Below are 15,033 nucleotides of genomic sequence, written 5' to 3' on the forward strand. Positions count from 1 at the left end.
AGCTTTGTGGCCTTTCACCTTTTGACTTGGGTTTTGCCATGATCAATAATCATCCATCTGTGTACATACTAAGATTGGAATTGTTCCCTTTGGGCAATAATGGGACTGATCAGAGGCATTTTTATCATATTTTCGGTGGTGAGTAGAGGGCAGCAAGGTCTTGCCAGTGAAATTGTTGCACACTTTGCTTTTTGTGGGTGTACTGTTCTTCTGAGCTCTGCAGTAGACTTGCCTGTAGTGAAATCTACTTGGAATGAGAGGGATTTTTAAAATGGGGAGAAGTTCTATATTCCAGCTGCCAATGAGTGCTCTTGCTATCTTGCCTCAGAGCCTTGAGAAGGTACTCTTTGGGCTTCTTTTTGAAGGAAAACACCCACTGGGATGATATACTAACCAACCATAGAGTGCTGAAGATAAATGGATTTTAATTTTTTTTATTTTAAGATTACAGTGAACCTTACTGAGGAACGATAATGCAATTTTACTGTACTGTTCTAATTAGTCTCACTACCAGATCACAAAGCAGATACTCATGTGTATTTGCAAAATAGTAAAAAGCTGCCAAATATAGTATATAAAGCCAATTTGACTGCACACCAAGCCAAGTTTGTTGTTTCTGTACAAATCAGGCATTTATTCATCAAAATGAATCAGACTAGTGGTCTAGTGGGGTATTCTCCCTTCCATTTGCTATATCCTAAAAATACTTTTTGAAATTGCAGGAAGCTTATATGTGAAGTCTCATGGTCAGCAGCTATGGATGCCCATGTGTAGCTACTATTATGGTGCTTTTGTCCCACAGAGTACAACTTCTGTTAGAAAACACAAGGGTGTGTTGGTGTGCACGCCTGCTTTCTCTATGCACATGGCTTTATGCTTTCTTTTAACAACTCTGAAGTTCCCTACTTTCCATTTACATATAGACAAGGCTGCTCAGCTCTAGGAGTTGTGAACTTCTAGGAATTGCTCATTCCAAGTGCCCTGGTTGTTTTTCATGGCGATGTAGCAAAGGTCTCCAGGGGAGAGGCTAGAGAACAGTCTTTGCTCAAGTGTTCATCAATCATGCCCAGATGGTTTTAATCACACTGAGGAGAGGAATTACTCATCTGAGAGTTCTCCATTCTGATTGCTTTTTGTTGCTGTGTCCCACTTTGTTTTTAGGTCTTTCTCCACCAGCTTATGCTGCTTTCCAAACAGCAGCTGTGATCCCAGCAGAGGCAGCAGCCCTTTACCAGCCACAAGCCCTCTTGCCAACCACCAGGACACCCCAGGCCTCTGCAGCTGCTCCTCCAGCTGTTACCTACTACCCAGCCCAGGCTGCTCAGCTTTACATGAACTACACGGCTTACTATCCCAGGTAACCCTGAGATTTCACTGCTTCTCTTGACCTTTCATCCCAGTGCAGCAGGCAGCTCTGTGGACACCTATGAACTGCTCTTAAATTTGTACTTCTAGTGTAGGTAATCCCAGGAATTTAGTGTTCAGCAACAGACGCAGAAACCATTTTAACTGTTTCTCTGTAACCTTGTGAGGGGGCTCCTCTCTACCCTCACCTCTCAGTTTGTTATTTACAATACTGTTTTTGTGGGGAAAGGCTCATCATGGGTGTGTACTAGGTTTGATTTTGTCTGTCAGTGAGACCAAAGAACATTTTTACATGTGAAAGCAAAATAGATCTCCACCTTTTCCCTTCCCACAGATGGTATGGCATGAGCCACTGAAGTCTGGTACAGGGGTTGTGGGGAAATAGCTTGTTCACTGATAGCTCCTAGGCTTGTGACACTTGCTAGCTTGAGTATCTGGTAATTTGCTAGACAGGCCCTGACTGGAGATGGAGATGGTAATTACTCTTTATTTTGTGGCTCAGAAATGCCAGATTTGGGCATTTTCCTCATTTTCATACTATGACACACCCCTCCCCTTTATTTATTCGTGTTTTTATTAATGATCTTAAAACAAGTCATCTGCAGCTACTTTTTTCTACTCCCCTGTGAAATAACAAATGCCACTCTTTGTGTTTAACTACAAATGTTAGCTATTTTCCCTTCTCTAAAAATATGAGATGCTAAAGAGAAATTAAGTCCACAAAACAGTCCACATCAGGGCTGTTTGTTTTTCTGTATTTTGATTATTTTCAAATCTAAATTTTCAGTTTCTTCTTTGCCTGTTCTGAGTAGTAGAACCAGTTATTGGTTTTTGTAACAATTGTGCTCCCTTTCTCTTTCAGTCCTCCAGTATCCCCTACCACAGTGGGGTACATTGCAGCTCCTCCAGGAGCTGTGGCAGCTGCTGCTTCTGCCACCCACACTCCGATCCTGCCCCAGCCTGGAGCCTTAGTCCGGATGCAGGGCTTGCCATATAACACAGGAATGAAGGAGATACTCAGTTTCTTCCAGGGGTACCAGGTTAGTATGCAGCCCTCTCCTTGAGCTCATGTTTGGACCTCTGAGTATTGATCAGTGGAGGTCAAACTGAGCAAGTGAGTGCTTTTGGAAGCTGCCAAGTTTGGAAGTGTGCAAGCTGCATGTTGCATATTTAACTGGCAGGCTGAAGTGTAAAACACCATTTGCCTTATTTCTTATTAAAAAACCAAATCCTTATTTGGAAACAGTGGTTTGGTGTCTGGGTTTGGGGTTTGAGTTTGAAGACCTCAGAGCCCCAGTGTGAGTAGGGCTGCAAAGAGGCTGCCACAGGAAAGTAGGGGCTGACAGAAGTTTTCAGTCCTGCCCACTTGGTGGTGGGAGCCTTTTGGTAAGGTCAGCATTTGACCTTAAGCACTTAAGTTTGCAGATTTCTAATACAGAGATCAGTGAATTGGGTGTGGTGACTTGCAAAAGGAGAGACACAGTAGAGACACAGATGTCCTGGTCAAACACTGTTCCAAGTTCTAATTATTTTGGTTACAAGCAGGAATATCTTTCATTAAAGCTGTATTACATTGCAAACTAAAGGAAATCTGTTATCCGCACTGTCTATATTGACAGCAAATATACTATAGGTAACATCAGCCTGTATGGACTGATGGAATGCTCTCAGGTGAGCAAACAGAAACTTATCTTCTTGATAAGTTAAAAAAAAAACCACAAAAAACCCCAGCTACAAACACATGTTCTGGTGAGTATTTACCTCCTGTGGGTAACAGCACTTACACAGCTACCAACTCTGCCCTTTTGGGTACTGCTTGGAAGCTCTGACCTAAAATCCTCTTTGTGGTCTCAAACCACTTCAAGTGAACAAGTGATTTGTATTAAAAGACAATGATTTCTGTGTGTTTGTCCTTCAGCTTTCTGGGATAACAGTGATATTGCTAGAGTTAATAGGAAACATTCAGGCATGGTATGTTTTCTTTCTTTCTTTCTTTCTTTCTTTTTAACCTTAAGATTCTTAGAAGACAATGAGCTTTAATTTGTTGAGCCACATGTCTGGTATGCAAATTAATGTAGACTGAGAACAGATGGTCAAATAAGTACTTTCCAAGTTTCGAGTATTTGGAAGATGCAGTGCTCTACCTGTTGTGTCACATTACATTTGTGTTTTGAAAGGAGTTTTGCATACTCTGTTTTTCAGTGGAAAAAGATTGTCACATTAAAAGTGTGGTGAATTTTGACAAACAGTAAAAAGAAACTGAGTATTGTTGTATTTTAGGGCTTTTTCTTCTACAGATATTTCCAAAGTTCAAACCAAGTTCGGTTATTTGTGGCTTTCATGATGCCCAGACAAGTAATAATCATTCATCCTATTGTTTAGCCATCAATATTTTGCCTTTTAGTTGTTTCCTACTGGCTGGGGGTTTTGGTGGATAGATGGTGGATGTATTAAAAGTCTAAGTGTGGAAGCTTATTTGCCACATTGAAATTCAGCTGGAAGTGTAACTGCACTTTTGAAAAATGTGGCCTGAACCTGTCCATGCATGGAACAGGTCAGTGATGACCTCTAGTATCTCTACCTTTCACTATATCTTCAGTTTAGTGAATCTGGACTTTGTGTCTCATGCTCAGTTTGTCCTTCTCCTCGTTTCTGCATTTGGAGAGCAGTTCCTGGTGTTTATATTGCACAATTAAATGGTTAGATGGACAGAAATTTTGCTATAAGGTGAAACTATTCTGCTGCTGCAACCTCCCATGATCATCAGTTACTGTTGTTAAATTGGTCACCTCTTTGATTTCTTTAGAAGATGTTGTCCAAATGAGTTCAGTTTAAAATCTTATAAAGGAACCAGGAATTATTATGAATTGTTCTTAGAATTCTGCATGTATTAATGCTAGTTTTATACTCATTCATCATTCAGGGGAAAAAGAGATGGTGACTTACTGTAATGGGACAATATTACATCTCTGGAGCAATAACTAACCTTTTTTTCTTTTTTCCTTCCCTTTCTTCACATTGTTTTCTCATTTCTGCTGCTGCCCAAGGATTTATTGCACGATGCTTCTGCTCGTTCATAAAGTGAGCCCTTAATAATCATCACTGGTTTGGGCATGGTTTTAATCTCTGTACCACTAATTGATGTTGGTATTCAATGGACTTCAGTGTTGGTATTCTGGGAACCAGATTGGATATACTGAAATTGAAGGGTGATTTTTGTCTTTGTGTGTCCTTGTCTGAAAGGAGCAGGGTTTACATTTTAGTTCTTGCTTTATTCTCTTCTGGATTTTTCCTTCAGACTTCATGGGTTCTGTATATTGCATGTGTGCATATGTTGCTACTTAAGTGAAAGCACTTTTCATACCAGACCTGCCTCTTAAGAGATAGACTTTGCCTATCATGGGCTCCAACAAGCTGGTCTCAACATCAGTACATGCTTCTAAAAACAAATAATTTAAAAGTCTGCAGATCAGCATTTTAATTTTCATTGAATTTTATTAGCATTAGCCTCTTGTTTAGCATTTCAGCAGCTCCATTTCTTCTTGCAATTCTGTTTTCTTGCTTTTATTAGTGAAAATTCCTTCCAGCCTGCATGTATTTATTGTAACTTGGATTAAGCAGTTGAAAACCTCAGGAAGAATTTTAATAGTAAATCAGGGAGATGGAAATTTTCCCCATCACCTTTCTATATAATATTGTAGTGTACTGTAATCCTCAAAAGAGCTGGTATTAGTATTTTCTGATTCAGTAATTTACATTAAACTGCCTTTTAGTTGTACTGTAAAGCAATAGGGCCATTGATTTGAGTCCAATTATATGCTGGATACATATCTAAAGGATAGCTGAAAAAATACAGAACCTAAGCCAATTAAAACCATGTTGAAAAAACAACAAACCCCAAAATAACCAAAACAACAACAAAACCCTCACCATGCCATTCTCCAACATGATTTTGTATTGTGGGGTAAAGCTTGAGGAAGAAGTGGTGCAGATATAGTAATACCACACAGCAAAACTCCTCAGTGTTACTTTAGGCCATCACCCTGTACAGCTGTAGAAGCAGTGAGAGAACTCTAGTAAATAATGAATGAACAAGGGCAATAGTTGTGATGGATTTATGTGAAGTTGGTGCATAGCAGAACAAAATTTTTCACTAAAGAATTTTTATTTTTCTTATTTAGTGGCTAAATACTTAATGGGTTTTATTACTTAGCCACTAAATGAATCAGTGCAAAACTGTTTAGTCTCCAAATACTCTTGGGGTTGGGGTTTTCTTTCAGTTTTCTTTTGTTGTTGTTTTTTGGTTTGGGTTGCTTGTGTGTGGGGGTTTTGTTGGTGTGTGTTTTTTTTTAAAAATAATTTATGAGTATGCAAATAGTGATAGGGTTGGTATCATGACAAGAGCCTTCAGGTAAATATAAAGGCAGATGCAGTTTAGCTGTGCCTGTGGTCTTAGCTGACCAAAAACTAGTTTACAGCTGTTGTCTTGGCTAGGATTCAGCCTCCTCTCAGTAATACTTGGCCAGTTTCTTGGAGGTTGGCATGAATTTGAAGTGAACCCATGCCTGCCTGAAAAAGACCCTGTGGATTAGTTCTTAGAAAGCAGACTTCCTGTTTAGGTACATTGTGTGTAAGTACAGTAATAAAAAAAAATTAAACCACCAAGCTAGAAGATGACTAAGATTTAGGGGCCATGGTCACCATCTGAATTTTTTTTAAAGCCCCCTGAATTTGCTGAAAAAGGCTGGGATGGAAATGCAAGGACTTCTTTGTGTACATGTTTCTACATAAGAAAAGCTTAAAATAAATAGTTCTTTAAACCTGTACTGGGCTTAAGTGTCTTTTGTCTGTAGCTACAAACAACTTTAGCAGTATATTAATCTTCCAAGGCTTCAGAGACCCAGAATTTAAGACTTGCTGGTGGAGGGGAGGAGGGTGACTTGTGGTTAAAACAGTAATAAGGAAGTGAAGTGGATGGATGGCTAAATTCCAAGGGCATTAATGACATTTCTCTGTTGTATCAGGACAACAGACTTCATTGTTACTGACTTTTTAGGGATTAGGAGTTTTTTTCTCTGAAATGTGTGCTTAAACAAAGAAGTATTCTCTATTTCCTTTGGGTTCTTTTGAAATCTGATTCTCTGTAGTCTGAGAGGGGGATACCCCATCATCTGTGTGCCATCCTAGGCACCCTCTGGGGAAGGGAAAGGGGAAGTGGTAGCGGAAGAATTCCCACTTACTGGGATTGGAAGTCATCTGGCAATACAGACACTATTCCATGCTCACCCCCACACTCTCAGAACAGAGCACACTGTTTGTTTTGCTTTATTCCTAAATTTATCTCCCTCCTTTGTGGAGAAAGCGTCAGTGAGACAGGGATGAGTAAATTAGTGGTTACAGTTTCTGTCTGTTGCCTCCCACACTTGAAGGAAGAGACTGAAGTGACACCCTCTGTATTTTTGGAACAGGCATTACCTGTTTCAGCCTCTGTTGCACAGAATGTTCAAGTGATACATCTTCCACAGAGTATTTAGGTATTTGTGGGTGTTAGTATTGGCAGTCTGATGGTACAATTGATGTACTTCTAGGGGCAAAGCCAGTTTAGGGTATTTCTCCTGACTCTTATGCTAAAGGTTGCTGTTGCCTACCTTCAGATCTGATTCTATATTCCAGGCTTAGTCTAGCTAGGATTTTTTCCAGAGTCTGAGAGTTCCCTTTGGGAACTGCTCTGTGATGAAATTTATGGGTAGGTAGGACAAGAATTGCAGCTGCCTTCCTGAAGTGGCCATTTTGCCTGTGATGTTTTCCTTTTCTATTATTTGCTCCTACTTTTTCCCAGTTGGAGTGCTTCTAAATATACTTTCCCCTTTCAGTGGTGGGTTTGGTTTTTTTTTAGCAGTGGGTTATTTTCTCTAGATTGCTTTGTATGTGCTGTTTTTAGACTGAGCTTTGAATATTCACTGTAGGAACTGCAAAATGAAATGGAAATCAATGACTTACTGGTTACTGACCTGGTTAAAGCTGTGCACAGTCTGTGAGGGGAAGACAGTCCCATATTTCTCTCAGCAAGAGAAGAACAGAGAAATAAAATAGGTTGAAGAAAAAGAAAATTCAAGGAGAAAGTATAGTGTATTATGTCTTTATTAATTAGTTTACCCTTGGTTCAGTCCTGTGTGGTTGGATGTTCCTGTTTGGTTCTTATGGGTTCTGAAATGCAGACAGAATAAGAAAGATTCACAGTCATGTGCTTACTCAGGCAACAGGGTACTTTTCATTTTATTCAAAGAATTTACTGTTCTACAGCTGCTGTTTTAATTTACTGCAGTCTCTTACCTACCCTTGTGATTAGAAGCTACTTCTATTTCTAGGTCTTTTGATGAATTTGTTTTTCTTCTTTCTTTCTCGCTTTCTTTAGGTCTTTCCCTAAACTCTGATAACTTTGACATTTCTGTACAGGATATTTTCCCAACTTTCCTATTTTCCAGATTGTTTATGCTATTTCAGGTGTAACTTATGAAATTCTGTCCCTTATAAGAGTAAGACTGTAGAACTTTACCTACTGTACATCTACTGATAATCTAAAGTATGTACTATCTTGAGACATTCCTTCCAAAGAGTAAACTTACATTTTGTAGATTTGTTTCAAGGGCAGGTCTGGGAACTGATAAATCTAATATTTGCACGGTCTGGTTGCCCTGGCAGAGACTATCTAGAAAATACTTCTTATGTTTGTCTTCTACTTAATGGCATGGGTTTAGACGTGAAGGTGGCTAGAATTCAGTAGTAAAATTCTGAGGGGTTCTTTTATGTTCTCTGGGCTCCTGGTTATTGTTTTCTGTGAAAGGTGTATACTGTGATGGTTGGTGTTTTTCTTTTCAACTTCCCTTTGGAATGATATGTGTCCTGTATGCCCAAATATAATACCCTTTCTCCCTAAGCTGGCAGGAGACCTTTTGTATTGTAGAAACATCAAAGGAAAGGCAGCATAGTGCATCTACATTGTGTGCATTTGGCAATCATCTGAAGTGTTAGTGCAAAACCATTAGCATTAGTCCACCTGGGGGGAGACAGGAAACTCTTCTTGCCACTGAAAAGACATTGTACAGCTCAGGTCACACTAAACACTCTTGTCTTCTGGATTATAGGAGCCACTCAAGTAGTCTTTGCAGCATGTGTAAGAATGCTCAGTCCCTTTCCAGGATACATGATTTGGAAAGACTATGTACTAAGAACAAAATTTCATATTCTCCATTTTCTGTATTTTCTGTATTTTCTGACTATATATGTCATATTTGTACCAGGCCAATAGTATGAGTGATTACTGTTCAGATTCAGGATCTCAAATAATTCTTAGATCTGACTCATATATGAGGTTTTTGTTCTAATTTGTTGGTGTGACTGTTCTGTACAGTCACTATTTTTATTTTAATATTTAACTTCTACAAATCTATCATGTTGCAGTTACACTGTGTAAGTTTATTTCATTTTCCAGTGTAGAAATACACTACACTAGCATAAATGCTATTTTACCTTATGCATGCATTCATACTGGGGCACTGATTTTCTCTCATTACATTGGTGCAGTCTATGGAGTCCAAGCATTACATGCAGCTCAAGTTTATCACCCTACCCTAGAGAAGCTGCACTTTATTTCCATGAGCGCATAAAAGATCTGAATGAGATCCATACAATTATTCTGATCCTCCCACTTCAGTGTGCAGGCTGGAAGATGCTCATCTGTCCCAGAGAGAGCCATTACTGGGTTCATGATTGTTATGAAAATGTAAGAGTTTGGTTACCTGGTGCTGCCATCTCATGTGTAGAAGGAAAAAAGAAGCACTTCATGGTCTATTTCCCATCCTTGATAAGGAGTAGTTCAAATACACAGTTTGGAATATTCCCCATAAGCATTTATTTTATTTCTACATCCAGCAATACAATTAATATAATTTTTATCTTACATAAAAGTAGTTTCTGTCCAACCAGTGTCTCCTGCCAGTTGTTACAGCTGATGCTCTTAATTGTGGTTGCAAATGATGGTCTGTGTGGCTTGCTGTGCCAGACTGTTCCTTCTCTTGCTGATTGTCCCATGTCACACTTGTACTGTAGTATGCACCTGATGACTACAATGGCCTAATTCAGCTGAGCGATCAAGCCAGGAGTGTGTTACAAGCACCGAAAGAGTGGGTCTGTTTGTAACTCTTTGTAACTTCTGAAGAAGGTAAGATGTGACTGGCAGAGCCTGGGTCTCCAGAGGTGAATGGGAAGGGAAAGAGGGGCTTGGTGCTACAGAGATTTTTGCTTGTGGCTTTTCCCCATTAGTAGCTTGCATTGGGATCCTGGTGTTAGTCTTTCTGCTTCAAAAATCAACTAACCTAAAGAAATGTGCTGACTGTGATCTGTAGCTGATGGGGCAGCAGTGGTGGAGGTAGTGTGATTGCCTGGTTCTGCTCAGATGACGTGTTCAACTTCCAGAAGGCTTTATTAATACTCGTATCTCATGTGAACCTTTCAATCTAATATTTTCCTTTTAGAAGAGTGGTAGAAGATGATTTTTCCCACTGATATTGCTAGAAAGCACACACAAATGAGTGTGCAAAAACCCCCAGACCTCTAGCTGTGTCTTTTCTGTACCATATAACTGGCTAGAGATTAGTACCTCTCTTTCTTGATTTCCCTAATGGAATGTGAACTATTACATTAGTTTTTTCAGAAGAGGTTTTTTGGGTATAGCAACTTTCTAAAGCAACTAATTAGATTTGCTAGCAGTAAACTTGCCTGCATTTTTGCAACTTACAGGTAATTCTTAAAGAAATTTTGTTATGGCCTATGTGGAGTAAATGATGCCACAGTACTACTGTACTCCATTCAAAATGCTACTGATTAGTACATTTTCTTTTTCCTTAAGAAAAAAGCCGAATAACCTTTCAGTTTAAAAATGGCAATCACATATTGTGCCTTGAGAGAATGACTTTGATAGACAAATGTACTTTCAGTAACAACTGTCAACTCAGTTGTTTATAAATTAGTTATTTTCTGGTGTTGGATTTGTAGAGAGCAGATAAACTGCATGGTCTGGTGATTAACTGAAAAACCAGATCAGCAATTGGTTTCTACTAAGTATGATATAGAAATCATTGACTGATTCATGAAGTAGCTCAGTCTAAATTCTAAGTGGTACAAAGTAGTATTATACAGGTACTACTCTTATAGAGTAAAAAAAAGTCCAGGAAAAAGGTTCGTGTGAATCTGAATCTAATTTTAAAACACACATGTGCATACATAAAATCTATTTGTCTAGAAATATCTATAAATAAGAATTTAAACCCAGTATGTCTTAAAATTAAGCTGAAGGGGCTCATTTAGCTCTTTTTATTATGTTGCTTGCTGAATGTATAGACTTCTCTGCTAACTTTCTGTGCAACTCTTATAACATGAATTTCCAGATCCCTACATTGGTATTACACCAATACTGTTATTTAAACTTGTTTTAAAGCTCTTCTCTGTGTTCAGAGGTCTAACTGTGTTCCGTGTGTGTTTTCAGCTGACTCTGAGCTACAATATTAAAGTTCTATTCTGGACTGATGGTAAATGAGTTGATCCCATATGGATTAACAGCAGAGACTTGGTTTCGAGAAGAGCATCTTTTAGCTCAGATTTGCAGCTCAACCCAAGTTGTGCACAGCTTTCTCTGTGAGAAAAGGTTACTCTGAAATAAACCAAGATTGGTTCAAAAGTAGAAGCTCTAGTCTTTAGACATGATGTTTTAATCTGATTTTGGATTTCTTTCTGCATGCTATATCTTGACTAACTTTAGTTCTCTAAGAAATAATAGAAAGTTACTATTGACTGTCTTATGCATGCTTTCGGTTTGTAAAGTGTACTGTTGCTTATATTTTAAGAATATTTTTACTGCCTGCTCAGTGTTTGGGTGAGTGAAGCTCTGGCATCTACTTGCTTTATTTTCATATGTTTGAATGTCAAGCTGATATATGATATATATGATATATTATATGAATGAAATGCTATTGGTAATAACTGAGAAGTCTGCTATTTCTTGTAGTATACCAGACACACACAAATTCTACAGAAATGAAACACTTAAATGTTTTAGCCTTTTATAAACTCAAGAGCACACATGTCACATGAACTTAACTTGAATTGTGTTAATATTCATGAAACTGGTTGGTTTTCCAGCATAGCTTTGTCTGACACTCTTTTTCAAAGAAAAACTAACCTTGTATGCTGAGCTTTTGATCCTTCAGTCTCTGATTTTGAAACTTCTCTGGGATTCATTTTTATCCAACAACCAGGAGCTCCAAAATTAGCTTGGAAGAATTTCCTGCATCTTATGGAAAATGGATGGGGTACAATAGGGCTGACAGTGATGTCTGCTTTGAACTCAGCAATTTGGAGCTGCTTTTTAAGACTTTATGAGGGCAAATGCCCTCAAAAGTAAATCAACTCCAATGACTAAATAATCTCATCTGCTAGCCTGCATTTTCTTAGCCTTGTTAAAATTACAATAAATATTTAATTCAGTTGCACTGCAAACACATTTTACTTAATTTTTCTGAAAAATCTTCCTTGCACTGTATACCTGTGTTGAGTTCAGCTCATTGTCCCGACACAGAACTCATACAGCTCTTATTTTTTTGCATGTGTGTTGTTACTTGGTTTTTTTAACTGTGTGTGAGTATTGACATGCTTTAATAGCCTTTGTCACTTGGCCAGTAGTCCATATAGTACAAGAATTATTCATGCGTGGACTTCTTGCTCCATTCAACTCCTATTAACATCTAACTCTCTCCCTTTATCAACCTTTAATCTCAATTGCTTCTCTAGCAAAATTTTTTGCACAGGATTATGCCTTCATCGCTGTATTCAGCACACCAGCAGAATAAGAGCTGCTGCTGTTTGCCAGGCTAAAAGCTGGATTTCCTTTCATCTTTGATTCCTTCTCCTTCCCATTCTTAACATCAGGATATTTTCACCATGAACATAGGAGTGGAGTGAGCCAGATGCACCAAAAAATACACCAGCATTAAAAACTGCATTTCCAGGTGTTGTCTCTGGTGTTAATAGCTTTTTTTCTTTTGTCTTCTTGTACCACTGCAGCTCCAAGCAGATTCCATCCTCATGCTTTACAACTTTAGTGGCCAGCCCAGTGGCGAGGCGTTGGTGACTTTTCCAAGCCTGGATCTAGCTAAGAAAGCAGTGGCTGAGAGAAACGGACAGCTCCTGGGAAGCCGCTGTGTACAATTGTACCTGGTCTAAATGAACACTCTCTGGTGGATGAGGAAAGGATGTTGCACTCAACACCGTGCCTTTTGCAAAATAAGAAGTCTTCCCTTGCCACCCAGGCAGCAACAAATGTGCCTTTTCAGCATAACATGTTGGAATGCAGCATGGTGCATGTCCTTTTTAATTTGAAAAATGGCATATCCTATGCCAAAGGTAAAGTGAAACCAAACATTATGTAGTTAATTTACTTAATTTCTAATGTACCTGTGTAAAAAGAAGCAAAGCTGCTCCTGGCATGTAGTTAATTCTGAAGACAGTCCAATTGCACTTCAGCTACCACAGCCACGGGCAAAACTTAGTAGCATTTGAAGTGGAAAACGATGCTTGAGTCATTCAGATTCTTCTGTGTTTAGTTTTTAAGAGTTTACACTTGACAAAGTGTCTCGTTCTTGTAGAGTTTAAATGTCTTTAGAAAGGTCTTTTGGAATGCATGGCTTACCCAATTCAAAGCATAGATCATATTGATTTTTGTTTTGTTTTTTTCTTGACTGGAAAATATCAGGATGCTGGATCCTGAATGAAATTGTGCTTTTTCATGTTTTCATTAGACATTGTTTTGCAAAAGCCATATTTGATCTTCTTACCAGTGTACTGCTGCCAATGTGTAAAGCAAAAAAATAAAACCAACAGCAAAACCAGAAAAATCTCCTCCTACCCATAACTCCCTGCCCCAAACCCCAAATTTTTAAATCTCTACAGGACAAAAATGGCACATAAACCTGAGTACTAATAAGTTATATTTTTTTATTTAAGCATAATAGCTTTCAGATACTGTATTAAAGATTTTGCTCTAGTTTATGTGCATGCAATTTGTTTACATCTTTAAACTACTTTATTTGTATATTATGAAACAGCAAGATATGTTGAAATCTGAATTCTCTAGTGCATGCTTTTTTCTTTTTCTCCTGTGTGTATATACATAAGCTAGAAGTACTTTTATGTCATGTAGCATGTGTTTAAAAAAAAGACATCTGCTGTAGAAGCACTAAATGACTTTGTTTTTACTGTGCCTTACTTCTAAACCATTCCAAGTGCAATACCAGCAGAGCAAAATGTAATTAATTCTGTTGTTGACATGTTCATGGATGTCTGTATTGATCTTTTTTGTTAGTGTACAATTTGAGTTGTACTTTAAAGAACTGAATGATGTATGCTTCTTTATATTACAATAAATAAAAGAGATGCTTACAATGTGCATTGCCTTTTGAAAGTAACTTATGCTTTGGTTTAACATATTTTCACAGAGCATCAGTCTTTGATAAATAGCCTTACACACTTTTCTCCTAGATTTAGATGAGCATTTGTACTTTGTGCTAGCGGTGTGACGTCTTTTTTTGGGGTTGTGGTGAGGTTTTTTGTGTTTTTTGTGAGATATTTTTGTTTTCTTTGTTTTGTTTTTGTCTTTCTGCGTGTTCTAGTAAGGCAGAAATCTGTATGATGCATGCTTCTCTTGTAGTGCAACACATTTTAGGCAACATGAAGTAACTGTTTACATGTTTAGTGTTCTCTTTCTGTTGCCAGAGGAAACAAAGTATTGAACTTGAAATTATGTTCTTGTTTGCATTTAATTGACCTAATGGGTCATTTGCTTTTCTGTGCAACCCAAAATGCTACGTTTAAGTCAAGATAGAGCCAAACAGCCTTTTTGTAGTGAAAATGGAGAAAGGGGATGAAATCATATCAAGATAAGAGGGTCTGTTTCTCTCTAGTCAGACACATCTCATGCCAGATACCAGTTCATCATCAAAACCTCCCAAATTAAGTTTCAGCACAGTCAGGCGGGACTGCAGGGAAAGATTTTTCATTATTTTCAAGTGGAAGTGTCTGCACTAATCTGTTTTCAATATTTGTCTTGGTGAAGTCTACTTTCTTAAAAATCTTACTTTTAAAGTAATTTGAATAGTATAAAGGATTGCACAATGGTAATTAACATTCTCATTGTGCCTTGGAGGAAAATTTAGTAGCTGTGTAGTCCATTTATTACACACTTACAGTCTGCCATTGTCCAGCTGGTCACGGCTTTGCAGGGTGTTGAAACATTCTCATTTTTCCTCTTCTAAAACCCATATGGAACTTGTGGTTTTCTGCTTCCTTGGCAAGCTGAGGCAGGGCTGGAATGGAGAGCCTCAGTCACATCAGCCATGATTTAGATGTAAACATTCCCCTACTAGTTTAACACCTTTATGGCTTAGTTGGCAATGATCACAGTTCTGCTTTGGAGCGCAGCTCCATGCCCACATCACAAACTGCAAACAGGCTGTGCCATGTGCAGAATCTGTACCTATTACTCACTGCTGTTTTATTCTCTGTTTAGCATGAGATGATGGAAACCAGTTGTAGAAAGTGAACTTGAGGATGTTTCAG

The 15,033-nt window shown here is 38.4% G+C and overlaps 1 protein-coding gene across 8 annotated transcripts in view; it reads left to right on the plus strand.

Moving 5' to 3' along the window:
• ESRP2 (epithelial splicing regulatory protein 2) overlaps positions 1-13,864 on the plus strand; it is a 42,286-nt gene extending 28,422 nt beyond the window's left edge. For 5 of the 8 annotated variants that reach the window (XM_088062263.1, XM_088062262.1, XM_014255544.2 and 2 more), the window contains exons 14-16: positions 1,162-1,357; positions 2,228-2,405; positions 12,484-13,864. In XM_088062263.1, coding sequence (XP_087918389.1) covers positions 1,162-1,357; positions 2,228-2,405; positions 12,484-12,642 — 533 coding nt within the window. In that variant the 3' untranslated portion in view covers positions 12,643-13,864. Of the gene's footprint in view, positions 1-1,161; positions 1,358-2,227; positions 2,406-4,412; positions 4,447-9,474; positions 9,587-12,483 lie in introns of those variants that run through there. The other 3 variants (XM_014255540.2, XM_005526341.2, XM_014255543.2) reach the window with 2 other exon arrangements.
• Positions 13,865-15,033: the final 1,169 nt, after the last annotated feature.

Source organism: Pseudopodoces humilis, chromosome 14 (genome assembly GCF_049639895.1).
Source record: "Pseudopodoces humilis isolate 2021_Gansu_Grassland_sample_001 chromosome 14, ASM4963989v1, whole genome shotgun sequence".
NCBI classification, from domain to species: domain Eukaryota; kingdom Metazoa; phylum Chordata; class Aves; order Passeriformes; family Paridae; genus Pseudopodoces; species Pseudopodoces humilis.